We start from the raw sequence: 27,903 nt of genomic DNA on the forward strand, positions 1-27,903 counted from the left end.
CCATTTGCAATTGAAATCAACTGGCTTATGGATTTCAGTGGCTGCTTTAAGATGGGAGGCTCTCCTCCCCAAGCTTCCTCAAGGGCCAACTTGTTCAAACTGCCTCCACTTAGCCTTGGCTGCCTAGAAAGGTTCAATCTGCCCACAAGCCAGGGAAGATGCAATCAGAAAGGACCTAGCCCTTTGGTCAGCATCTGCTGCTCTGTTTGAGTCATTAAAAGAACTGGAGTCTACAAAAGACACCAGAACACAAAAACTATCTCCCGTGGGACAAGCCTGAAAGCTTAACAAGAGAGGATTCCAGACCCCCCCCCCCCCCCACACACACACATAGGGTCCATGCCATCCTAATATAGCCCAGCCGAAGTCCCGAGCACTGGAAAGTGACAGTGTAGTCAGCTTTGATGGTGCTACCAGATTCCACCCCTTCTCATCCTTCCGCACAGGAAACACAGTGCTGAAAGAATCCGACCAGACAGGCCCGTTCTGATCAGTCACTTAATGATAACATGCACATTTTTGTAAATGTAGAAGCCTGTCTGCCTTCCACTCCCCGCCCATCCCATCCCGAAGTGGCTGCATCACAGTGGTAGGCGAATGATCCCAATTAGATTAGATGGATACGTGTGTCTGGGGACCCTCTGGGATGAAAGAGACACTGGATAAATGCAAGATTATTTCTTATAACTCTATTCTTTCACTCCTGTAAATAAAGCTATCTGAGCTCTCCCAGGAAAAAGGTCTCCATTCTCTTATTTCCAATTCTCTCCCACACAGCCCCACAGTTCCAACACACCTGCGTGCCTGTTACATCCCCACAAAACTAAGCAGCATTTCTTCGGTTGCAGACAGGGATAAGGCATAGGATCTTGGGTCTGTTCCCAAGTCTGTTGCATCACTGCCATATCACCTCAGACAAGTGACTTAAGTCAGCGTTTTCCATTGATTTTTGAGGCACCTCCATTTTAGATACCCAAACTTTGAGACAACTGATCTGGATTGTCTTTAGTCAGCTTCAACCAAAGTTGTGGGAGCAGCTCCACGTGCATGACAATAGGGCCTAAGCTGCTTCTGGCTGGGAACACCAATATGCAAACACCTAGAGTCAATGTGCACTTTGAGAATGCAGGCCTGTGATGGAGCATTCACCCCACACACGCCAGCGAAGGGTTAATATGGGCCTGAGAGGTCAATTAAGCTGGCTGCTCATGCATGGAGGCTGGACAGGCCTAATCCGAAGCCAAGCCCAGCTGGGGAAGAGCAGGGCTTGTGGCCAGGGCGGGCTGGGTGAGCCCAGCTGGAAGAGGAGACAGGCTACTCCAGCGGCCTGAATGGAAGCAGGGCCCCTGAGGAGCTGTAGCCTGTCTGAACCCCTGAGTGAGGGGAGGAATGTGCCAGCCCCTGCGCTGTGAGCTTGATCAAGGCCCAGGAGCCCGTGATTAGACAGGAGGGCAGCCTAGAGCAGCAGGGACATGCCTGCTACAAGGTGGCTGAATGCTATCGAGGAGTTCAGGCCCAGCAGGACCAGTGCATTGTGTCAGGCTGTCAGCTGAGCCCAGTCGGGCTGAAGGTTTGGTTTCATTGACATTAGTTTTGGGCTTTGCCCAGTAGAGGCAGGACTCTGCAAAGTAGTCTGGCCAGAGGGCCAGGACACCCCCTATGGCCAGAGTCGACCAAGAGACAGTGGCAGCTTGGTCAACAGAAGCATTCTTCTGCCAACCTAGCTGCGTCTACACCTGGGATTAGGTTGGCATAGCTACGGCCCTCTGGGGTGGGAATTTTTCACATCCCCAAGAGCTGTAGCTAGGGCGACCTAAAGGTTGAGTGTAGACCAGGCCTATCTCCCCCCCCAATCCTCCGGCGTTCAGACTTTTACTACCTGCTTGTGCATAATGGAGGAAAAGGAAGAATCCAGATAACAGCGCTGGCAGGGAGACAGGAAATAGGAAGTCAGTCCCAGGACAACTACAGGCTCAATGCATCATTTAGGTCCAGTGGTTAAGTCCGTGCTAATAAACATAAGAGAGAAAAACTAGTGGACTTGCTCCTGATCAAGCAACCTAGCGCGGCGGAGAAAATCTTTGCCATGCATGTTCAGGCTCACTTTCCTGTCAAGTCATAACACGGAGGAAACTGATGTACTGTCTCTCAATCCAAAGAGAAGCAGCACCAAATAAGCCCAGAACTCCTGTCCTCCCCAGGGTGGAGATGAGGGAAGAGGAGGTTCTCTCATTGCAGGGCAGGTTTCCATAAAGGATCTAAACCTGCCAAGAACCTGAGGCTCCGTGTCCTGGTGGAGGGTTAATAACTCCTCTCCAGGGATCTGGGGTAAAGTGTGTCTTTCATTCAGCTGAAGAATTGGATACTGGAATTAAAGAGTCATGTATCTAATGCTGTGAGGTACCGACCATCCTCAGCTCCCACTCAGGTCAATGAGAGTTGAAGGTACCAGATACCTCACAGTTTGGGACTCACTGGCTGGGGCCAAGGGCTGGTCTCAAGGTGACCTTTAATAGGTGGAAAACTGTAAGAACAGGACAATACGTCCCCTTAAAAAATTCCAGGCAGACCTATCAAAGGCCAGGCTGAGTATTTGGATGTGTCCCCACTCTTAACTGAAAACAAAGACTAATTTGTAAATAAAGTTATAAATTGGGGGGGGGGGGAGAAAGAGTCAAATTAATTTGATTTTCTTGATTAAAAAACACCAACCACATTTCAGAACCCCTCCAAGCCTCCCCACTTCAGAGGTTGGGGGGAGGAGGGGCACTTTCATTAATTATGCAGAAAATGCAAAAACGATCAGCATCCTCTGGATGAGTTTAAAACGAGGAGAAAACCCTTTCAGAATGGGGAGAAATTACTCCCCAAGGCAGCTGAAATTTCTCTTGCAACTTCAAAGGACAATAAATTATTCAAATCGCTCACACCATTCCTCTCTCGCACTCTCTCCCCCCTTCTTGATTTTATGCTCCTGAATCAATTAAAGGTTTGGAGGACTTTGGAGAAACTTTCTAGAATGATAAACTAGTTGGGGGGGGGGGGTTGGTTTGGTTTGAATATAAGCTTTTCTTTTCCCTTTGGCCCGTGAAAGACATGTCAGAGCTGGAAACCGCGATGGCACCAGCCTCAACCCTGCCCATCGAATCTCTGACACTCTCTCATCAATAACAGCAGGATGAGTCACGCTAAACTCCACTTGGGAAGAGATCAACCCATATTCTCCATCCCAACCAACCAAATCATTCATTGCAGCATCACCTTTTGCAGGAATACCTGCAACTCTCTCTACCAACACCCCGTAGCACTTTCTCCCGGGAGGAATAAGACGTAGATTAGTTGCGATCTTCGCTCCAGCCCTGGAGCACCCAAGGAGTCAGCGCCTGGGAGGCCCTGCCCCAAAGAGCTTGCCGTCTACACTTACAAGACAAACGTTGGAGGAGAAAAAGAAGCACAGGGAGATTAAATGGCTTGCCTGAAGACACACAGCAGGTCAGCGGCAGAGCTCCTCACTCCCACCCCAGTGTCCTATCCATCAGCCCACATAGCCTCCCACGGGGATTATTCCACCATTCCCTGCTGCACCTCCACCTGGCAGAGGCAAAGAGTGCCGCTCCCACTTCATTACATGCTGGGAGAGTTTAACCAGCACTTACATTTGTAATGAAAGAGCTGCCGGGGCTCCAGCAATTTTTTTTTTTTTTTTACTTCATTAACCGACGTGGCAAGCCCAGAGGTGCCAGGCCTATGAACTGCCAAGCCCAGAGGTGCCAGGCCTATGAACTGCCAAGCCCAGAGGTGCTGCGGCTCAGCCCTGGCACGAATTAAGCACTAAGTTTAACAATGCTATCGCGCGGCTCAGAATTTGGAGCCAGCGCATCAGACAGTCAGATGATGGACTTTGCGGTGGGTGGTTGTTTTTTTTTAAATCTATGCCTGTTTTCAGATGTGAACAATCTAAAAAGTTCAAGGCAGCGGTCCATGCAAAGAAGATAGGATGGCTTCCGCCGAGGCGGGAACTGGGACACTGTTACCAAGGGATGCACTGATTAGAGTGCAGGGTAAGGGTCTTGCCCAGCGGGTACAGTGAATAGAAATGGCCGGTAAGACAGGAAATCAGAAGTGCAGAGTGCTCTGGTCTGGGCAGATGCATCAGGGAATGCGTTTCATGCTCCTTTGGCAGGACAAGAGATACCAAATCAGGGCTGGTCTGGTGGCCCTGCGTGATGCCTGGCTTCCGCTTCTAGGATCTGACTCTTGTGCTCTCTCAGCAAGGGGCTGAGACGTTCTTGCAGATACTTGGCAGTGACCCCTCCCACCCACATTAGGTTGGACCCCAAAGGAGGGCCTATTTAGCCAGAAGGAAAATAGATTCTCACAACTCCAGCCAACACATGCAGGATCTTGCTGGGAGAAAGGCCCACCAAAAGCAAGCCGTAAAGGGAAACTAATGGCTTACGGGTGAATGGGATAACATGACATGGGGAAAGAGCCCCAGTTTTGTCACGTGCATATGGCGAAGACGGGGGTCTAGACACCCACATACACTTACATAATGTGTTGCATGAAGGCTGCAACAGAGGCAATAAGTAACATGCACATCATTTCAGTATGACCCACCGGTCAACCCAGACTCTGGAACCCAGCAAATGGCTGCTCCTTTCCCACCCTACCATCAAAAGTCAAAACCTTAGAGCTGGTACATTCAACCTCCATCCTTTTCAGGGCCTTGGTACAGGATGCAGGAAGGCAGCTCCATAGACATGACTTGGCCACAGCTCCACTGTCTCCAAACGTCCAAGCCAGCCAACGGCAGATGTTCCCCCGAGGGGAGGAGTGGAGCATTTCTCAAACGGGCACTGTTTTAGAAGACTCCAAACCCCAACTGGAACGATCCCCAAAGCAGTGAGAAGGAGCCATCCTGCTCCAGCCAGGTAACAGCCATGAGATAAAGTGCATGGCTAGCATCAGGCGATTCTGGGCCACATCACTCCAAAGCCAGAAGTAGGAAGTGGAGATGCCAGAAGCAATCTTGTGTCTTTATAAAGAGCAACTTTCAGACCAGATCCTTGGCTCTGGGAGATAGAGGCTGGAGTCTTCTCAGCAAGTCACGAGAGGCAAGTTAAGGAAACCAGGGCATGTAAGTTTTTAAGGGTTCAGTACCCTACAGTCCATCTAAAATTCTAATCCTGAGATACTGGCACTTATCCAGCCAAACAGCTGCTTTAGAGGACATGGTCTCCAGAGTCAAGTTTCATAAGGCTGGGTCAGCCTTTGCATGGGGAACCAGTAGGACAACCCAGGGTGAGGCAGTAAATGGTACAAGTGATTCAGTGGTGGAGTCGAGGGTGCTTTCCTCTGAGTCAGTATGGATTCCAACGCAGCACTAGGGGGCGCTGTGCTGCTGGGAGAGGTGTTGATGACTAAGTAGGGGTCATCCCACCCACCTCCCCCGAGTCTGTGTTGTACATAATGCCCCAGAACCGGACTAGGAGGTGCCGTTTTAAGAACAAGCGGAGCAGTTGGTCATTACAAAAATCCACTGCACTTTTTCCATATATTCCTGCCAGGGTCCTGGTCAAGCTGCAATTTAAATCATTCCATTCTTCGTGCCTAAAAAAAGGGCTAAAAGGTTTGATTTATGTTAAACTTCAAATAGACTATTAGGACGGGAGGAGTTCGGTAGGATTTGTCGATGTTTTTATCATGCCTGTGTCTAGATCATTGGCCGGATGCACTTAAAATAAATAAAATATTCCCCTGGTAGTTTCAATGAGGTATGTGATTCTTCTGAGCATGATCGCTGGGCTTCAGCTCAGAAGCGGCTGTAATTTCAACGGCAGATAAATAAATTCCTATGTATATGTCTGCAGAGTCAACAATCTAGTTTGTAAAGCCCCTCAGGAGCCTTCTGGATGAAAGGAGAAAGCAGCAGCACGGGACCATCTCGTCTGCTGAGTGGGCTTTTTCCGAGGCACCCAAATGATTTAGGAGTGCAAGAAAAACCCAGGGTTCCTAACTCTCACATGCCTCCACCCTCCCTCCAGCCACCATTTTCTCCCAGTTGTCAATCCCATACTGGAGAACTGGATTATTCCTAGTGATCCAACTACACCCAAAAGCAAGAACCGTTGGTAGGAGGCCAGTTGTTCCAACGATGGACGCCTCGCTCCTGCAGAAACCCAAAGGAGGGTGTCTAGCGCCCCCTGGCTGTGGCAATCCCAACACACATTAGTCCGGCAGGTGGCTGCAGCAGCCTGGGTGCAGGTGACGCTCTTTCCCCGCTGCGGAGGCTTTCCAAAGATGAATTATTTCTTCTCTTGTTCGGATTGAAAAGTTGGCATTTTCTATTTGATTTAAATAATAAATAAATAATAATAATAATAATAGAAAAACCAAAGTGACATCACTTGATCCGTGCAGACAAGGTTTAATTTAATCAGGCACTTAAGCAAGGTGACACACAGGCTTAATTCGGCATCCTTGAGTGGGAAGGTGTCTGGTCCACAGCCCTTGGCAACGGCAGACTGGAGAGCAGCTGAGAGAAATGACAGGGAGGGGGGCTCAGAAGGAAGAAGGGTGAGCAAGGTGTCTCCCACCTATGGAGGAGCATGGCAGCCGGTAACGTAAGCAGGTGTGTGAGGGCAGCACAACTCCCTGCTTCGCTGTGCTAGAAGCAGATGGGAGCTCCCCTCCTCTCCTCGGCTTGGGTAAGCAGCACTCCCTCCCACACAGGCCCCACGGCCTTGGTCGGTGCGGTCCTGGCTCCTCTTCCTCTCTCAATCCACTTGAGACGCTGCTGGCAGAGGGAGTGAGGAGCGGTTGCAGACAGACACTCCACCAGTTAGCAATCCAACCACTATCGTCCCCCAAGCACGCTCCCTCTCGCAAGATCTGCTGCTCCCTACACACGCACCATGGTTCTCCAGTTCAGCGTCTTGATTTCTGCAGGAGGATCCCCCACGCAGTACTTTACGCTCGCAGCACGCAAATGCGGCCAGGAGCCCTTTTGGGGCCGACGAAAATACCCATCACATCACAGCGTCAGTGCGGCATCACGAGTGGCTCCCAGGGTGCGCCTATTTGAAGAGAAGGCAGCCGTCTCCCAATACATCCTCTGCTCCCTGAGAAAGATCCACGTACAGCGGGGGCCATCTTAAAAGGTCCATAGAGGCCCGAGATGGAGAGCATCACCTCCTTCCTGGTTTCACTACAACTGCCATCTTGGCCAATCCCACGGACTGAACCAAAGACCTCCAGAGCTAAAAGCACAAGCTGCTACAGCTTAAGCTAAAGAGCCAGGTTCTGGAGTTGCAACCGTAACCGGTTCACATCCTCTGTGGACTGGCCCCAAAAGGAGATATACGGGCACACACTGACCAGTGGGTGACACTAACACGGTGTGTACAGAGTCTAGCTGGAACACTGATCTAGACAGGCATATTCCCCACCCGCCCACCACCACATCATCTCCTAGGGTACGCCGTCACCGCAGGCAGGGTCCCACAGCGCTGAGTCTCAGAGCCCAGGCTCTGCTACGGCACTGATATCAGCTGTGTAGAGGTTTGGGCTCGGGCTGGACTGTGGGCTCTGATGACTCAGGAGGAGGGGAGCTCCAGCCCGAGCCCAAATAACGACACAGCTGTTTTTAGCACCGCAGCAGGAGTCCTGCGAGCCCGATGCTATAGACCCAGACTCTGAGACTCACTGCCACAGCATCCTGCTTCCCATGTAGACGTACTAGATGTATCTAGACTAGACTCCTAGGTGTGCAAGACGTACTCTCTGTAAAAGAGTGCCCTTATCACAGATGTGCCCCTAAGGGCTGGGATTGGCATAGCAGCTTGTTCATTGCCTAGCACTCTTGCCAACAGCTGCTCCGGCCCTGCAGCGGCCTCTCTCTCTTCTTGGGACTTGGCCTTCCAGACGGGTCCCTTTAAATTCTCCCCCTTTCTGGTGTATCGAAGTCCCACCAATTAACAGTCCAGTAAAGTCTTCAGCCCCAACTCCAGGCCCCACTGTTCTCACCCCTCTAAGGTGACCAGATTTATAGGGACAGTCCCGATTTTTGGGTCTTTTTCTTATATAGGCTCCTGTTACCCCCCACCCCCGTCCCGATTTTTCACACTTGCTGTCTGGTCACCCTACCACCCCTCCCCTCAAGGCTCTCTGCCATCCTCGTCCCCTTTCTGGACTCGTGCCACCTGGCCAGTGGCTGGCAGGGGAACCCAGGTTCTCCCCCTACACCAAGTTCTGGCCCAGGGATCCTATAACCAGCAACCAAGATCTGCTCAATCCATCTCCTTGCTGCTGCTTCACTGGACTTCTCTTCCTACCCAGCCTTTCTTAGGCCTCTCTAAGGTTAGCCTTCGGGCAGGGCTGAGATTCGTAGGGCTCTCCTCTAGAATCTCCCAATCAATTCCCGCATATATGTACAAACTTCAATACCCTTCTGCCCTCCGGGGGCTCTTTCCACTCTCTGATCCCAGAAACTGACTGCAGAGTCCCTGACTCCAGCCCTGCCACAACCCACTACAGACTTCCTCTCTTCATAGTAACTCTCAGCTGGGATTCATCACTAAGCGGGAGCTGGGGCACTCACCAGATGTGGCGAGGTAACTTCACGGTGCTCTCCAGCTTTAGTTAACTCTTTTCATGCTGGTATGGGGCACATACCCAACCACAGTCCCCCCCTTAAACAGCAAGCCAGCCATGCTGCCGCCTACAGCCAGTCTCCACAACAGCATTATATCAGGGCAGCAGCGCAGTTTAAAAGTGCAGGAGAACTGTGAGCCCACTGAGAGTTACGGCATTCTGCAACTCAAGGACAGAGCAAGCACAACTGAAGGAAAGACGCCCAGGTAATGCATCATAAAATGGGCTTTATCCTTTTGTTTTGTCGATTCCAATGGAGCTGTAATTATTTGCAGTAATACTTGGGAGCATGCTAGGAATCGTTCTAGAACATGATTTGTAACAAGGAGGAAACATTAGTCATAAGTAATGCTCACTACAACACCTGCTATTAAATCTTTGCTCGGGTGGGGGATGGAGGCTACCAGCTTTTTGTGCGGGGCTGAATGAAGTAGCAATTAGCAAGGTTCTACTGTAAAACGCAAAGGTTTAATCAATGAGCGAAATGCACTTTAAGAGCAAACATGCTAATTTTGCTCATAAGAATAAAACATTTCTACACGGTAAGTGGCTTTATCTGTGATTGAGGAGCACTTAAAAATGCATATAGCTCCTTCAGGTCAGAGATGGGGATAGGAGGCCAAATCTATATGGCCTATCACACACTACTGCACCAAATGGATTTGTACGTCATAGAGAAGGGGCCAGGAAAGATCCAGTGGCTTCTTTAGTGTTCCATCCCCTGAGACAAACCTTATTCTGTATATTCACATGCGCAAGTAAGAGGCTCCAAGGTTCTAGCTGCAGAGGCAGCAAGGTCTGTACTGGGAATCAAGAAATCTGGTGGCCCACTGATCTTGGGCAAGTCATTTCCTGGCTCTGTGCCGATTTCCCTTGTTGAGTTAGATTGTAAGGTCTTTGGGGCAGGGACTGTCTCTCACGGTGTGTGTGTGGACATATGTACAGTACCTAGCACAATGGGATCTCTGGGAAGGCCTCTAGGTGCTACTATAGTACAAGCATTAGGCAGCAGGTTTAAAACAACCAAAAGGAAGTACTTCTTCACACAACAGTCAGTCAACCTGTGGAACTCATTGCCAGGGGATGTTGTGAAGGCCAGAACTATAACTAGATTAAAAAAAGAATGAGAATTTCATTGAGGATCGGTCCATGAATGGCTTTTAGCCAGGATGGGTAGAGATGCAACCTCCTGCTCTGGGTGTCCCCAAACCTCTGACTGCCAGAAGCTGGGACTGGACAGCAGGGGATGGGGAACTTGATGATTGCCCTGTTCTGTTCATTGCTTTGGAAGCATCTCGCCCTGGCCACTGTAGGCAGACAGGATACTGGGCTAGATGGACCACTGGTCTGACCCAGTATGGCCGTTCTTATGTTAAGCATTATTATTGCCGAGGGTTGGTTGAATAAACAATGACAGTACTTCCCATTTAAGGAACTTTAAAACAAAAAACAAAAAACACACAACCAGAGTTAACCATTTTGAATTCTGTGCCTGCCCCCAACTATACAGGGGAAAGACTGAAAGTGTCCACACACAAAGGAAAAAACCAACTAAACAGAGAAAATTTACTTCTTTATCCCCTTTCACTTATATTTGTCTTAAAGGCATCTAGTAAGAGCCGTAGGTTAAAAATAAAGTATGATTTTTTTTTTTTAAATACCACGGCTGTCCTTTCCATGCCGCATTCTCTTCAAAAGTCTCCGTCAATGATTTAAATCTGCCAGCACACCTGCGAAACAGGGGGAAGTGTTTGAAGAGCCCTTTTATAGGGGGTAAACTGAGGCACAGGTTTGCCCAGTGTCGCATAGAAAGACGACTAAGGTGGGAGTAGAGCGCAGGAGTCTTGGCTCTCAGCTCTGTGCTTTCACTACAAGCCCACCCTTTCCCTCTGGAGCTGGGAAGAAGCCACCGCTCAGGAGCAAGGCGTTTGTCATCTCTGAGCTGGGACTCCTAACAGGCAAGTGGCGATACCACTCCCTGGCTGACACCGCCTTGGTGGCTGCAAAGCCGTGGTGTCCCGTGGGGAATGAGGACAGGAAAACAGGTCAGTGCTGTGGTGAGCACCAGCCAAATGGAAGCCGGCCAAGGGATTACGCGCGAGAGCCCAAGGCCATACAACCAGAGACGACATTGTCAGAACCGAGTGGCAGCTCCTCATGCTGCCTCAACGGTTGTGACAGGCAAAGCTGTTTGCTGTTGAGATACCTCCCCGGCGAGTGGCACAGACTGGCTCCAGCGCTACAGACCGGGTGGGTGGAGGCTGGGGCATCCCAGGTGGCCCCCAGCCATCTCTTCCAAATCAGCGCTCTTGGAAGGCATGTGTGTGGTGTGTGGGGGTGGGGGGTGTTATAGATGTTAAGGCCTTAAGGGCCCACTGGATCTAGTCTGATCTCCACATCACAGGCCACCAGCACCACCCAAACCCAGCAACCAAAATCAAAGCCCAGTATTCCAGCCCACAGGAGACTCGACTAGCATGTGCCGCAGGCGAAGAACAGGAGGGACTGAGGTGCACCCGTGCCCAAACCAACTCATTATCACTGTTCGTTTATTCATAGGTACAGCCCAACGAGGTCTCCAGCAGCATCAGACCCCTAGGAATAGATTGGGAGAGAATCCCTGCCAGACAGACAGACAGACAGACACACACACCCCTGCCTCTCAGACCACACGCTACCCTGAAATACAGAGGAAGAGAAACCGTGACATTCCCACGCCCTTCTGCCGAGGGGACACAATTCTGCAGCATAGGGAGGAAGAGAAATTCTGCTCCCCATCCCCTTAGCAACCTGAGTCGAGGGAGAACCCTGCCCACCTACCCCCAGCACAGGATAGGAGCCGGCTGGACAGAGTGGGAGGAACCCAATAATCATCTCCCACTCACTCATCTGCCCATGACAGACAGCAGCCTGCAAGTCAAGGCAAAACAGCCTGGGTCTTTTTAGGTCTTGTACTGGAGATGTGGGAAGGGCCGGGAGGTAAAGCTGGACACAGGGAGCGAATAAATCCAGAGAAAGCAAGATATAACACATACACACACACACACACACAGAGCTTTATTGTCAGGGACCTGAGGGAGCCACCCGCACACACACAGCTTTTACTGTCTGGGGCCTGAGGACACTGCAGAGTTACCGTGAAGAAAAGCCAGGCAGCTTCCTGGCAGCCAGCAACAAGGTGTTTAGTGATGCCAGTCACCGGCACAGCTTGGGCCATGCAACAGGTGCCTTCAGCCACAATCTGTCTTTCCCAAACAGCTGCACTTCCTAAAGCACAGCCTGGTTTCTCTCAAACACAGCAAAGATACGGGGCAGTTGTGTAGCAGCCTTGGGGGATCTCAAACCACTTCGCAAATGTCCCATAACTAAGCCCCACCCCACCGGAGCTCGGTACATAGAATCCCCCTCCCATGATACAGACTGGGAAAATCAAGACTGCAAGGAGGTTAAGGTTTATGGGCCTGCTTTTCAGAAGTGCTGGGCCCCCAAAGCTCCAACAGGCATCAATAGGGGTTGTGAGCACTCAGTTCAGACGCACACATCTTAAAAAAAAATAATTATGGGGCCTGATTTTCCTAGCTGCTCAAGACCCACAACATACACACGAGTCAGGGCTGTGTGCAGGCAAAGATGCCTACAAATGCAAACACTTGTGCATGACCATACACTGGGTTTTTGTGCACGCTTCACAACAGGGTCACACCATGAGTCGGTGGCAACAACAGAACCCAGGACTCCACGTTCTCAGCCTCCTGTTTTAACCACTAGGCCACACTGCCACCATTATAACAATACACATGCATGTATGCAGAACTATACATTAAAATCACTGAGATCCCATACCAGGGAATGACCCAGCTCTGAACCTCTTGGAGATCAATTCCCTTCCCTCTCTTAGTAAATGAGGAAGTACCATATCTTCCCATACATATACAATCCTCCCACACACAAAGGGGCTAAACGGAATTTATACAAAAATGAGCGCTATGCTAGGGAATGGCAAACACCTGCCCCATCTTCTGCAGAGAAGACAGAGCGCTATCAAACAAAAAAAAAATCCCAGTGACAAAGGGTCTCCTTCCCCATTTAATCCCCAACGAACACCTCCTCTTAATAAACCCTGATAACGAAGTGATTACATGCAAAGCTGTCGAGGGCTGAGCTGACCAGAACGGCTCTTTTGCCAGCTTTGAGAAGCTTTGCTGGGGGAGAAGAAAAAGTCATAATTCAATCAGTTGGGAAAAGTCTATTCTGCTGATCCCCGAGTAATCGGCCTTCGTGCCGAAGGAACATTACGTGCAAGTCGCGGAGGCTTTTACAGCAAGACTTGCACGGCAGAGAAGATAAAAACAGTGTTAAACTGGGACTGGTTGGCTCATGAGACGGAGAACAGAAAACTCGTGCTTCAGCTGCTGGTTTGAATCCAACCCTGGTGAGCAGCAGGCCAAGGGTCGTTAGCGTCCGACAGATGCTTGGGGGAAGGGGAGAATGGGACAGGACCACATGAAATGAGTTTGCCAGGTCTCTGTCCCATTCCCAACAAGCAAGGGGTGACATCAGTAAAATACCCAGGCCAATTTGGCAGCCTCTGCAGAGACTGAAATGGGCAACAGAGACCGTGCTGCTCCTCCCTCCTCTCCGTACAAGATCCCTTGAAGGCAGGGTTGGGAACAACAGCTGAGGAGCACAAGGGAAGCTTGAGATGCCTGGGCTGGAGATAAGCAGAGGCCTTCAAGGCACCAAACCCTTCACCTGCACCAAATTCACACTCAGCGTTTATTAATGGGTTGGGGAAGGAATGTGCTAACTGGCCCTTTAAAAAGAGACGCTCCATCGGGCCTGTCCCTTCTCCGAGCACTGAGCTGCAAAGGGACGCGAGTGGTGGAGATGCCGGGTAAGAGCCAAGAAGCCAAGGGGATGGGGGGGGGGGGGGAGGGGGGAGAGGAGGTCACTTACTTTCAGACACGCAGCCAATCAGAAGCAAGGAGAAGAGTTTCACAAGAGGGACCAGCGAAGACATTCCCGGGCTGCAAAGGATCCTCATTCTTGGCAACGACCTCCCACCCCAGCCAGGAAGGCCCCAGTTCAGCGAAACTCACAGAACCTCCAAAGGGACGTCAGCACCTGCAGAGACACAAAAGGAACCGGCAGACAATTAGACGAGAGCATGGGGGGCGGCTGTTATTGAAGGGGGAACTGAAAGCACATCGGAGTAGGGGGCAGCTGTACACAGGAAGACAACAGTCCCACGTGGAAACATCAGAGGGCGAGTGACTAAAATGGCCCTGGAGCTGACTCCATCATGAATTAGCAAAGCGCAGGTCCGGTCACGGCATCAGGCTGGCCTGCCCCAAGTTTACGGCTTTGGCAGATAACGGTGAGCTGCTTGCACCCTCCAAATGGATCACGCCTTGGAAGAGAAGAACGGGCAGGAGACCTCGGCAGTTTAATCCTCACCACTACGCACTCCCTCCCCAATCCCTCCCCCTTCCCCGGAATGGCCGCGCTGGCTGGGTGACGAGGTGTGAAGTGATCTGACCTGATGGGCGCAGAGACCCTCTGAAAAAGAGATTTTCCACACGCTGCAGCGAATGGAAAAACCAGGGGAGGGGGGAAAAAAACAAAGAAAAGACGAACTGGGGATGGGCGGGGGATGTTTCCCTTGTGCCCCCTGAAGAGATCTGTGTCTGGGGGAGGGCTTTGCTCCCCGCTCAGCCAAGCTATCGCCCGGATGTGCACAAGCGGAGGTGCCGCAGAGTCACTGGTGCGGCTTCAGTGCCGCCAATAGTTTACTCCTGAGGGCTGTAATACTTTGGTCTAATTCCCATTGTCGGGCTTGGTGATGCTGAACAGCCTGTGACTGTCAGGTCACACTAGGTGAGCGGATGGTCCCTTCTGGCCTTAAACTCGGGGACTCCGCCCACCTCCCGTGAGTTCTAATCCCAGCCCCGACACCAGCTACCCTCTGTGTGCTTGGCGCAAGGGGCTCTCCCTGCTCTGTGCCTCAGTTTCCCCTTCTGTCAATAGTGATCCTTTCCCAGCTCACAGGGTTTGGGAGGAGTCATGTTTATAACGTGCTTTGATCAAGACGAGTGCGATAGAAGCACTAAATGTTTTTTATTACTGCAGGACTGAACGGGGAGCTGGAAGCCCGGGGGCGGGAACAAATCCTTGCTGAAGCACAAACAGTTTTAGTTATTTAGCAGCCGGGCCCCAAAAGAACACGACACCAAAAAAGATTTAGGGCCTGTGGTTGAGCCTGCTTGGGGCAGGACAGAAGGGGGCGCCAAGGAGCCGGCTATGGCTCCATCATCCTGATTCCTGAGTGCCCAGGCAGGAGGTAGACGGGCCGAGCCAGTGGAGGCCTGGTGTAGTGCAGGAGTCACCTCCTCCAGCTTTAAAGCAGCAGGGAGTTCTGGGGGGACAGATCCCTGTCCCTTTGAGCTGCCTGAGTGGCACCCAAGGGTCGTATTCTCAGTAGTGACTCTGACCCCCGTCTCAATCGCTCTGAACATTTTTGCCAGCATGAACGGCAGACTTTGCCCCAGAAGGGTTGAAAAGGGAGACAGAACGCAGAGCATAAGCCCACCTCATGCCATCGATGTTGACAGAGACACCACAACGATCCAGCGATAAACAGACACGAGACACTAGAATAACGGAGAAGGATTCTCCGTCTGTGGGGGATCCCCTTAGATCTAGGTAGGTTCTTACCCGCTGTACGTTACTTACAATTAAATACAAAAATCGGGGTTTGCTGCCTTTTGGAAAAAGCAGCATAGGACACATTTTATTAGGAGGGGCTAAGGGGGCAGAGAGGCGACCTAGACCCTCTGATACGTGTTGGAGCATGAAGCCACCCGGAGACGCAATCTGAATGAGCGTCTTGATCTTTCCCTGTCCTAATAACTCATCAAGACAGCCTCTTTGTAGCACTAAGGGGAAAGAACCCAGGCTAAATAAGAAAATCCCGTAGATATTACAGCTTGTAATATTCATCCCCAAGCAGCAGCCTCCCAACCAGCAGCTTTGGACTTGTACTTCACAGACTCTAAGCCGCCTGATGCATGCGGGATGCGAGGATAGCTCTTTAACATCTCATGGTCAGCTATTTAAAAACGTGTGCAGGTGGCACAGGAAAGCAGGGCTCTGCAAGCCGGGCGCTCCTGAAACGTTTGTTCGAGACACCGTTAGAACAGCACACGCTGTTCCCAAGAGACTTAGCGTGCCGTTTTCACAGCAGCGCTGCGACTAAGAACAATGGGGTGTTGTTTTTTTAATTTAACAGAGGAAGGCAGGGTCCGAGGGCATCAGGAATCGTCGTGATGGCAACTGTTAATTAAAGGAGGACTGGGCTATAAACACAGCACAAAGAAAACTGAATCAAGTTGGTTAGAGCTGGGATGATTTTCCTGAAACCCGCAAATGAGTGGCTTCTGATTCCCATTGGTGGGAGGAAATCCTCCTCACTATGATGTTTTTAGGCACTTAACATTTCAAACCAGGGCTTGTTCGGCCTGCACCCGGAGCACTGAGGAGGTCAGCACCTATTTATCTAAATGAAATCCCCTTGTGGTCCCAACAAACGCTGTTAAATGTCTCTTTGTGACTCCACTCTTTTCTAAATGCGTCGCCAGCGACCTTCTTTGGCTCCGAGCTCTGCGAGCAGGCAAGAGGCGACGATACCCCCCTCGCCGCCCCCCAAAAAGCACCGATTAACGTGGACAAGTCAGGTGGAACATTCCGCCGGATCTGAACTGACACCACCACTCCCTCCCCGTTCCACGAGGGCTTTTACGCCGCATAAATGGTTGGGATAGAAAAGGTCTGGTGAAAGGGGCGACTGCAACGGCTTCCGGCCGAGAGAAAGAGATGCCAGAGGGTGACACTTCTGCTCCGGTGCTAATGTGCTTCCCAAAGCCCTTGATGGAGACTGAAAGCACTGGCAGAGATATTAGGACACGTCAACCTCAATCCACCAACTCATCCTTCAGAGCAGGTACATCACCTGGCTGTCTCCCCCTGGACTCACCGGCCTCGGGATTACGGGGGATGGCAAGACGGGCTCCCACCTGACTCTGCTGTGTAAAATGAGGGAGCGATGGGGGAGAAGGCAGGGAGGGAAGGAGAAGAGAGGAGGTTGCTTCATTGTCTTAGTATCATTTGGAAGGTGGCAATGAAAGCACTGGGTATGGATGGAATCACTAGATGCATCCACCAGAAGTCCCCTTAGCCACTAATTCTCTTACCTACCCCATGACTGTCTCCCCAGAATAGACCGCTGATTCTCCTAGTCTGCCTGTTGGATTCTTGGGGAAAGGCATAAGCTCCCCAAGCGTATTTAGCTTCCTGGAAGGAAATTTCTTCCTGGCCTCTAGCAGGTGATAGCTGACATCCTAAAACATGAAGACCGGCTGACCCTTATAATAATCATCTGTGTTATTTGGATTCACAGCAGCATTCCTATACACGCTGCAGAATGCACACCGCTGGGGGACCCGGCTACAGGACGGATGGCCTCTCCCATCCTCCAGCATGGTTAAGCGCAGGTGTGAATTACCTTGATGTATGCTCAGATCACACGGATTTCATCACTTCTTGTCTCCCTTCCTGTGTCTGTACATGGTCTGCCTAGACCGTAAGCTCTTTACAGACAGGCATGATGAGGAGACACCTGCCCCAAAGTCCCAGCAAGCTATTGGCACTGTACAAATAAGTACAACGGTGACTGTTCTCGTGCTGTTCTACGGCCCTGAAAAGTCTTAGCGGGCTCCCCGACACAGGATCTTCTGCGGCATAGACAGGGTCTACGGGCCTCAGTCCTTATTAGAGGATGCAGCTAAGTAAAGAGCTGAGGGTCAGGACTGGGCTAGATCTAGCCATATTTCAGAAATGAGACAAATTCTTACAGTCAAAAAGCTGCTTTAAGTTGTGGGGCTTCCTAGTGTGTCGGATCCTCTCCCATTCTCCGACTGCAAGCTCTTCGGTGGCTCGTACGGAGCCATGCACATGGTCAGCTTTTATAGAATAATAAAACGTGGAGTGCTTTGCTGCAAGCCCAGCTTCTCTCACCGAGAGCGACAGGGGACTATTCAGAGGTCTACAGGAGCTAGGCACCCAGGGTAAAATTTTCAAAAGCACCTATGTGATTTAGGAGCTTAAGTTTCATTGAAAGTCAGGGGTCTCCGGCTAGATCGCTTAGGTCCTTTTGAATATTTTACTCCCATCTTAATGGGAGCTGGACACCTAACTCCATTAAGCCCCCCAGCCAGAGTGGGGGTTTATCTAGAGAACATCTCAGCCAGTGTGATTCCCAGAGAGAACGAAAATCTATGCTACTTCATGAGGGAACCTCTCTCCAACCCTGCTAGTAACAACTGTGTTTAAACAGCCATTGCTAGCATGGTCCTGAACCCAGCAAGGGTAGGGCTACGGGCCTGGGATCTGGATCTCTGGTTAAGCCACTTAACAGGTGAAAAGTTGGCACACAAGATACAGCTTCTCTTCCCCATTTCTCCCTGAAATGCAAAAAAAACACTACAACCCTCCCCCCCCTCCACCTAATTTGGTGGGAAAAAATTCAAAGTGGTTTTCATTTTGAAGGCTCTGAAAAGAGCCCCTTTTTTATGGTTTTTTTTTGGGGGGGGAAATTGCTGACATTTTAAAAATCAAACCCAAAAATTCAATAACCATATTGATGATGTTTTAAATTTAAAATTTGGATTAGTTTGTGGGGTGGGGGGGTGGTGAAACATGAAAAAAAAAAAAAAGATAATTTTCCCATGTAAAATCGTTTAAGAAACTTTCACCCAGCTCTCATCATCCGTGATTCGCTTTTGCATCTCATCTTCCCAGAGAGTGCAGTGGGATGAGTCCCCCGCACCTCATCAAGCCACGTCAGTCTATTACCACAAGAACCTTACAGAGAAGAGGCTGCATTCTGAGAACTCTTCTCCACGCGCTAATGCATTCTCTGAGTTGCCAGTTCAGTTTGTACTGCACATTAATAAAGGTCAATGGGTCATCTCATTTCCTGCCCCAATGAGTGTGGTGGTGTTTTTTTTTTTTTTTTTTAAAAAGCTTTTAAAGCACAATCAATCACCAACCAGCCTGCCATCTCCTCTCCAAAAAAAGAGATCTGACATCTAAACAAACAAGCATGCACCTTTAGCTTGCTGCTTCGTTACGAGTCAGCTCTCGTTGATCTGCCCAGCCAACCACCTTAACAGAGACCTGAGTGAGAGGTTTGTGTGATGTGGGCAGCTGCCCACTCGGAACTCAAGGAACCACCCCGCAATCAGCCCCGCTGACAGTTCCGGCAGAGGCTTGGGACCGAATGGATCTCAGTAGGGTGACTTCTCCGGGTGTTCCTATAGGCAGGGCCCGGCAAGGAGACTCCAGCACCATGTTCGAGGCCAGCTTGCAATTCTGTAACTCCAGGGTTCTCCATGCAGCATTTTAGTGTCCTCGCTACATTGACTTTTTTCCTTTTTTTAAAGAATGAGCAAAAGCACCAGACACCCCCACTCCCCCTACCATGCACTGACAGCATTAAATTACACACCCCATTCCCCTCCTTACAATAGGGGTGTTCCCAAAACTCCCTGCTCTGGTTGAATCAAGCTAACTGGCCCATTCTGGGTACCAGGAGATGGTTCTGCTTTCCAGGCCGGTTTCATGATGCGGAAACTTTTTGCTTGCCAATGTTCCAAACCCAGCGCAGATGTGCACAGCTTCCTTCTACGTGTGACCAGCAACACGACCCCATCTGGGACCTAGGTTCCTCAATGACAGAGGGTTATCAGACACATTTTAATAAAGGGGAAGTGCCAAAGACTTGTGTGCTACCAAAAAGCACTAACCAGTCTAAATTTTCAAAAGTAACTAATTGTTTTGAGTGCCCAACTTGAGACACTGTACTGAGTAAGGGCAGGGGCCCTGATTTTCATATGGCAGGTTATTGGAAAATTAGGCCTTTTCAAAGGCACTCAAGAAATTGAAGCACTCAAAATCACTAGCCCCTTTTGAGAACATAGGATCCAGGTTTCAGCCCCTCTGTCATAGTGGATATAGCCCTGGGTCATCCAGTCAAGACCCTTATTAGATGATAAATGACCATATCTAGCTCTTAACTAGTGCTTTTCATCTTTAGATCTCAAAGTGATTTACGAAGCAAATTAACATCGTTATACCCATTTTACAAATGGGGAAACAGAGGCACAGCAAGGGGAAATGAGTTGCCCAAGGTCACCCAGCCAGCCAGTGGCAGAGACAGGATTAGAATCCAGGTCTCCTGAGTCCCAGTCCAGTCCCCTATCTACTGGGCTATACTGCCTTGTGCTAGGCTCTAATACAGGTGCATCTCATGCCTAGATCGCAAAAAAAAAAGAATTTACAAAAAAGAACCCGAGCGTCATTACCCTCCATTGGGAAACTGAGTCACAGAGCGACAACCTTGGATCTCTCTCTCTCTCTCTCTCTCTGACACAACACCCCAGACCTGTTCATGCACTTGGTAAACCCAGCTCTGAGTGATAGGCTCGAAGGGAGTGGGGAACGGTTGCATCCATTTTGGGGGAGAGGCAGTTTGTTCTCAGACAGCTTCATCAGGGCATTCTGGCATACAAAGGGTTGAACCATAGGGATGCGGGGGGGGGGGGGGGGGCAGGCAGGAAAGATCTGAATTGTGTTTAAATCACCAGGAGAAATGAATTCCCCACCCCCACCCCCTTTTTCCAACAGCGACAGCTCTGACAAGCAGTGATGAATTTGTTGTGTCCAAGAAGTGTTTAGCGGGTGCAGCATAGCATGGACAGGGGGCAGAGGAAATGGCAGCTGTGGCCAAAGGGGACTCGCAGATCCGAGGGATCAGGAGCCCACAGCAAAGGGCAGCAACGGGTTCAACTCACTGGGCTGGGCTGCACCTGCCCTTTAAAACACGCGGACACCAGCAGCACCCGCTGGCTCCTAGCTCGCGGCACGCACAAAGGCAGGGAGACCCCAGAGGGGAGGTCAACGTTGCGGCTGGGAGCAAGACTCCCAGTCTGGGTAGACAGGCTCGCGGTGTGGACGCTCCGGCTTGGGACAAAGCTCAGAGCCACCCAATTCCTTAGGCTTGAGAACCGGGATCTCCACACTGCCACTCTTAGCCTGCTACCTTGAGCCCCTGACGCAAGTCCGTCTACCTGGGCTGGGGGGCTCGCTCCCAGCTGCAGTGGAGACGTACCGAATGACCCCACGTGTTACAACATCTGAGGAGGTGGGTTCTAGGCCACGAAAGCTTATGCCCAAATACATTTGTTAGTCTCTAAGGTGCTGCAAGGACTCCTCGTTGTTTTAACAAAGACACAGACACTGAGAACAAACACCCTGAAATCATGCCTGTAGTACAACTGCAGATCTCTCTTCTGGGATCCTGGAAAAAGGGGCCAAGCATCAGGGACTGAACAAAGCAAAGGCTTTAAAGACAAGCCCCCTCCCCCCCCCCACTTCCCACTCCTGAAAGAGGGGCTTTGGGAGGGGCTCTCCAGCAGCCCCATTAGGCAGCCTCTGAACAATGAGCGCCCCCAGAATCCCATTCTCCAGGGAGAGCCCAGCTCTGTCTATAACGGAAAGGGCTGGCGTTGCAGCCTTTTGTCTAGAATAAAAAGGCCCTGATTCTCCACTGCCCTGCACCCTGGGTGGTCATTTATACCGGTGCGAAGTGGCTGCAAAGCACAAGTAGCATATTTTGCGCTGGTGTAATTGCACACGGTGCAGGATAATGGGTAACGGAGAATCAGGCCCAGAACCCCCCTCCCTTCCTTCCCCACCCCTCCTTCTGTCTCTCTCACACACAATCCCTCAGCATTTACCAGCAGATCACTCCAGACCAGCACCGAGCAGCTGACCGCATCAGGGATAACATTTGCTTTGGCTCCAGGTTAATACTTCGCATTTCTTTTTCAGGTTCTGGGTTTTTTTTGTTTTTTTGTTGTTGTTGTTTTTAAAGCTGTGCATCATTAAATCCTCAATCTAGCCGCCTGACAGAGCCTGGGCGCTCCGTGGGGCGCAGCCTATGTCTTCTCTTGAAGCCTGCCATGCACATACCCATGGCGCTATGTAAATAATCATCCATCATCATTACCTCACAGTGTCATCAGCACAGCGCATCATCCAAAACCCCCAAAGGAGAAAGCGACCAGACAGAACTGGGGGAATACTGCAAAAAAACCAAACTGGGTACGTGCGAGCTTCCCCAAGAATATAGCCAGATACAACAGCAGCCATTCCCCCACGTCCCTTAGTCACTGTGCAGAAACACCACCATTCTGCACACTCGTGTAAATACGCTGGTGTGTGTATAAACGCGCACATTCACAGAAGAATGCATAATCACAATTGAAACTAGTGGAGGGATGGAGGGAAGCTACCTTCATCCAGTTACGGAGCATGCCCACTGCACCAGGGGATTTCACCAATTACTGTGTGGATAGCAGATACCAAATTAATACTCGCAAACAGTTTGGGAGCTGGGATTGGTTTACGTTAGAGCCCTGCATGGGATTGTTTTTAAACCCCCTCCTGTCCCAATCCCACTATTATGGCAGTGGGTCCTGTGGGAGCCCAGGCTCGTGCAAGGCACTAGCGTACGTGATGCACTCAAACAACTGAGGACAATGAACAAATTCTTTAAAACAAAATCTGTTTCTTCTGCCCAAAGCATGTGTGGAACAGGCTAAAGCATGCAACATGTGCAGCACAAATCTAAACACAGATACAGATCTATTTTTAATCCACAGTAAATGCACCTGTCCATGGTAATTGCATGTATGCAGCATCCCTCATACGAGTCTAGAAATTGCTAATGGCCAAGTTCACCAGCACTGCAGTCATAGAATCATAGAATATCAGGGTTGGAAGGGACCTCAGGAGGTCATCTAGTCCAACCCCCTGCTCAAAGCAGGACCAATTCCCAACTAAATCATCCCAGCCAGGACTTTGTCAAGCCTGACCTTAAAAACCTCAAGGAAGGAGATTCCACCACCTCCCTAGGGAACCCATTCCAGTGCTTCACCACCCTCCTAGTGAAAAAGTTTTTCCTAATATCCAACCTAAACCTCCCGCACTGCAACTTGAGACCATTACTCCTTGTTCTGTCATCTGGTACCACTGAGAACAGTCTAGATCCATCCTCTTTAGAACCCCTTTTCACGTAGTTGAAAGCAGCTATCAAATCCCCCCTCATTCTTCTCTTCTGCAGACTAAATAACCCCAGTCCATAATACTAAATTACAGGGAGAAGGCTGCTATGGGCGATGTCTTTTGGTCACTGTTTAGGAATTCCCCAGAGTTCACAGACTGGATCCTCTGGTGCGAAGATCAACACACTCTCCCTCCTAGCCATGCCCTTTTTACCTCAGAGAATTTAGCCACAATGATCAGCAGAGCCACAAACTCTTGGTATCAAGTGCCCCAGAGGAGAAAAATCAGCAATAACCTTCCTGACTCCCAGAGCCCTGCAAAAGGAAAGCACTTCTCGCGACAGCCCCCTCAAATGAAACCTAAAGCAAGGGAGCAGTGTTACGCCGGCTCTCTAGAAAGAGACTGCATATGCTTTGTGTGCCTGTTTGAAGCACAAATCAAAATAAGCTCTTACATAAAATATTTTCTGATGGACAGATGAGCCATGAAGACCTAATGATTTGTGACTGCTGGCAGGCCAACCTTCAATACTGTTCACATATTAGTGTGCTATCTTATGACTTCAGCGAAGAACACTCTGGGTTGAAGGGTAGGCTGGATGGCTCAGGGGTCTGGTCATAGGCCCCTTATTCCTTTACTGGCTATCTTCTAGACACTACTGTATAATAAGTAGATGCATACTACAGTACCCAAGTCCTCTAGGTTGGTGGCTGTCAACCTCTACCATATTAGGACACTTTCCCCCAGAACTCCCCTTCCATCTAGCCAGGACCTAGCTGGGATTCCCCTCCCACTTAGCAACACAGGAAGAGCAGCAGTAGTTGTGCTCCTCCGACACATGTTTGCGAGCTCCTAGCTGAGAGCCCACGCGCTAGGTCATCGGTTCGAATCTAGCTCAGGCTGTTCGGCGGCCGACAGGAAATGGGCCTCGCCCCACTTCCTGGTGACCTTTCCAGGGTGACTAGTGATTTTGGGGTGCTCCATTTGAGAGGCCTTAAAGGCGGCTGATTTTCAGGAAGTGCTGAGCTCCTGCCCCCTGAAAATCGGGCCCCTTTAAGGCACCTCAAGTGGGGGGGGCCCAAAAATCACTAGCAATGACTGGGAAGTCTTGGTCAAAGCGTCCATATCACCCAAGCCAGCACCACTGGCTCTGCTGGTAGCCCCAGCAGACGGGCCAAGCGCTGAGTACCCAGAGACCAACTCTCCTCTCATTCCCTAGGGATCCTTAACTCCAAGGTGGGGCTGTGACAGGCTGGCAGGCAGAGCTGGGCAGTTCATGCGGCTACCTGGGCTGTACCACAGACGACGTCTCCAGGCCTGCCAAGGGAGCATCTCTCACCTGCCCTACATCCATGCAAAACAAGTAAAAAGCAAACAACGGAGTTAATTAGGGGCATTCGGGTGCTTTCTCAATTCCAGCTCAGGGCTCTGCACTGGTTTAGGACGTCACTAGCCCCTCTCGCTCGAACGGCCTTCTCATTACACACGATGGCCGGTCGATGGCCTCCCTTCGTTATCTTCATTTGAGCTAGGGCGCCTTGGAACTCTTAATTGGAAGCTGTGTTCCGGTGAATAGAGCTCCATCAACGGAGAGAGACGTCTGCTTGCTTGTTGGCCACACCGGAGCGGCCGAAGGGTGGGGGAAAGGGAATACTCCTGTATTTCCAGGAGGAGATCTAAGCAAAAGCCGCTGGCCCTGATTAAACTGAACAAAGGGGATATCGAGTGCGGGAAGGAAAGGGAATGCCCCCAAGAAGTGTGAACACAGAGGAGAGGGGATCCATAAAAGGATCTCTGGCCTTGTCTACACTAGGATTCAAAACATGTGAGGTTATCACACGTGTGCTAACATCACACCTCTCATCCTAGCCTAGACGAAGCCGCAGGCCCAGCAAGCCACGGTGCAAAAAAACACCAGCATGAAGAACTTCTGCAAACTCTACAGACAAGATCCTGCTCTGAGCTACCCCATAAACTACAATGGAGTTTCTCTGGATTGACACTGGGGAAAGAGAGCAGAATTTGGCTCTATGCTTACACTCTGGGGGTCCCAAGCAGCTGACTTTCTCTCTCCTTCCTTCCTGGCCCAGTGAGGGGCAATGATGCTGGTAGGGATGGAGTGATCAAATCCAGCCACAGGGAACCCAAGGCCTAGGTGCTGAAATCAACAGCACCAAATACATCTCCACAAACAGCTTGGCTTCCATGTGGATGGAGCGGGATGGGAACCCTGACTACTACAGTCACTGCAAGGGGGGGGGGGGGGGGAGTAGCCCAAACAGAGCTCACCCTCACTCCACACCAGTCAAATCCCACATCAAGGCCTGCTGTCTCTGCGGAACCCACAGCAAAAGGTTGGAGGAGTAAAAGGGGGCTGGGCTGGGGTGGAAAGGGTGAGAGTGTCTTGTCTTTCCAGGTCTGCGTCCCACATTGCAGGCTCTCTGGGCTTCGCACTTAGGCCTTGCCCATCACCATGTGCGTTGCCAACCGGTGACCGACAAACAACGGAGCTAAGCAGGGCAGAAGTCAGCACTGCTCCTGCACGGAGTTTCATCAAACTGGGCAGAGCTCCGCGCCAGCCCATTTGGGAGTCCCCCGCCCGCCCCCCTGCGTCACTTTTATCCCATCCCGCCTTGCCTATCAGAGACCCAGCCACCCACCCAGCCAGCCTGGCACCCACATCCCTTGCCTGTGTCAGTCAGGCACCTGCAGCCAGCAGCCTCCCAGCACCTCCCCCAGCCCTGTCCTGACGCGGACACAAAGTGCTGTTGCCAGTTCTCTGAGCAGAAGCTGCACCCCCAACCCCTCGATCCTCTGTCCTGGCTTCACCCTTCGTGATACATGGGCTTCACACGCAATCAGACCCCTCCAGGCTGCAGGCTGATTTGGGAATTACACCCATTACCCTCTCCCCTGCCCCCTCAGCATGCGCCAGCCCCTGCCCTCTCCCCCTTCGGCCCCCTCAATTTCTTCTCTACGCGCCACGCTCCTTCCAGGCCGTGCACGCAGCTTCTGCCACGGGCTTGAATTCCATAAAGAGGATTTGGTTCCGAGCCTCTCCAAGGATGGACAAATCCCTCTCTTGCCCTGGCAGGAATCCCGTGTCTCAGACCACTGGCCGGGGGGAGATTAAACGAGGAGAGAAAACATCTCTCACACACACCCCCTCCCACCCTCACCCCCCCTTGTGATCCATTCTGAATGTAAAAGCTAAGCAGGGCTCAGGCAATGCAGTCTAGTACTTAGGGCACTGGACTGGCAGCTGGGAAACCAGAATTCTATTCCCAGCCCTGCCTCTGACTTTCTGTGAGACTCGAGCAAATCACTTCATCTCTCTTCCCTCCATCCTGACTTACCTATTTAGATAGTCTCTGCTCCAGGTACCATACAGTCTGTCCTATGTGTACGTGCAGCGCCTATCATACTGGGGCCCTGATTTTAGCTGGGGCTTCCAGGCACTGCGGTAATGCACATAATGAAAGAAATTCATGCACGCCTCGCCTCACCTTTCTGTTGAACGTTTCAGCGTCCAGGCGAGATGCAAAACTGAGAGTTTGCCTACCTATTAAGTAGGGCTAAGGACGTTAACCTCCACATCCTAGCCATATTCCAGTGCAGGTAACTGCCGCCTGACAGCCTAAACTCACTTTGCCCTTTCAGTTGTATTACATATGGTTTTCTTCACTATGGCAGCGTTGGTATACACTGTTAAAACAGCTGCCATGTCCCACCCCAGGGGTAGTTGCATTTCATTGTTAAGCGAAGCAATCCATGCATCCACACTACAACATCAGAGGGGTGTACAAAATATGTATAAAGCCCTGAGATCTTTAATACTTCCCCGAGAGCACCATTTTAAGACAGAAAACTCTGAGGGCACTGGGGCAAACATGACTACATCAGCTTTGCAAAACTCTACCTGCCGAAGGCAAGTGATTTTATTTTTTTTTTTTTTTGAAGGAGCAACTAAGTTCATTTCTGTCACCACCATTCAGCCATCATGGTAAACGGCAAGCCAGCAGATTTTGTGCCTGGGCGGCTACATTTTCATGGTGAATTTGCAAGGCTGTGTAGATACACATACAGACAGAGCATAATACACACAACAAGTACACAAGGAACTGAAAGTTAACAGTATTTGCTCTGCAGTTTAATAGGTTTGGTGCGCAGTGAAACAAGCCAGGACAGAGGGGAGACCATTGCTTTTCTCCTCTGTTTTCACCAGGGCAGGAAGAGCACTGTCTCATAAAAAGGAGACTTGGTAGTAAATGAGAAACATTACAGGAAGCTTTTCAGACCTTGAGTGCCTGCGCAGACCCCTTCCCCTGCCCAGCTAGAGAGAGGAGCATTGACTCATCATTTGTCCATCTTCAGAGGCACCCGGCCAAACAGGAACAGGGCCAATGGCAACTCTCTCCTTAGGACATGCACAAGCCGCCATATTGCAGGAAATCCTTTTATTCTCCCCCCAGCATCTGCAGGGAAATGTTACTTTCTTGTCCCCATCAAGCACTGAAGGGCAGGGATCTGCAATCGTCTGAAAGGGAAAGGCCTCTATACTACAAGTGCTAAAGGTGACCCGCAACGGGGAAAAAGGAGAGGGTGTCGTGCCTCTTTTGGTTTCTTTGGGACACCCAACTCCGTTTATTCTCATCCCGCCCTGGTCTCTGTACCAAGCCTGGCTTTTCAGAAAACCTTTGACTGGCCGGCCCCTCCCTCCCCCATCTCAGAACCGATTGGACCGTTCGGACACTCCCACCTCCTCAGAGGAGGAGCTCCCTGCAATTAAATCAACCAGGGCTAACAGGAGGCAAAAAACGGTGACCTTTTCGTAACCGTTGTTCTTCGAGATGTGTTGCTCACGTCCATTCCATTCGAGGCGTGTGCACGCGCCACGTGCACGGTCGCCGGAGATTTTTGCCTTAGCAGTATCTGTAGGGCTGACTGTGGCGCCCCCTTGAGTGCCACGCAGAGGCGTTGGTATATCAGGCACCACCAGCCCTACGCCCTCTCAGTTCCTTCTTGCCGGCAACTCCGACAGAGGGCAGGAGGGCGGGAAATGGA

At 50.7% G+C, this 27,903-nt stretch overlaps 1 protein-coding gene across 1 annotated transcript in view; it reads right to left on the reverse strand.

Moving 5' to 3' along the window:
* The window catches only part of PTPRS (protein tyrosine phosphatase receptor type S), a 145,833-nt gene extending 132,134 nt beyond the window's left edge, over positions 1-13,699 (reverse strand). The window contains exon 1 of the mRNA XM_065422130.1: positions 13,612-13,699. Coding sequence (XP_065278202.1) covers positions 13,612-13,699 — 88 coding nt within the window. The remainder of the gene's footprint in view (positions 1-13,611) is intronic.
* Between the last annotated feature and the right edge of the window lie 14,204 nt (positions 13,700-27,903).

This window comes from Emys orbicularis, chromosome 24 (assembly GCF_028017835.1).
Source record: "Emys orbicularis isolate rEmyOrb1 chromosome 24, rEmyOrb1.hap1, whole genome shotgun sequence".
Lineage (NCBI taxonomy): Eukaryota > Metazoa > Chordata > Testudines > Emydidae > Emys > Emys orbicularis.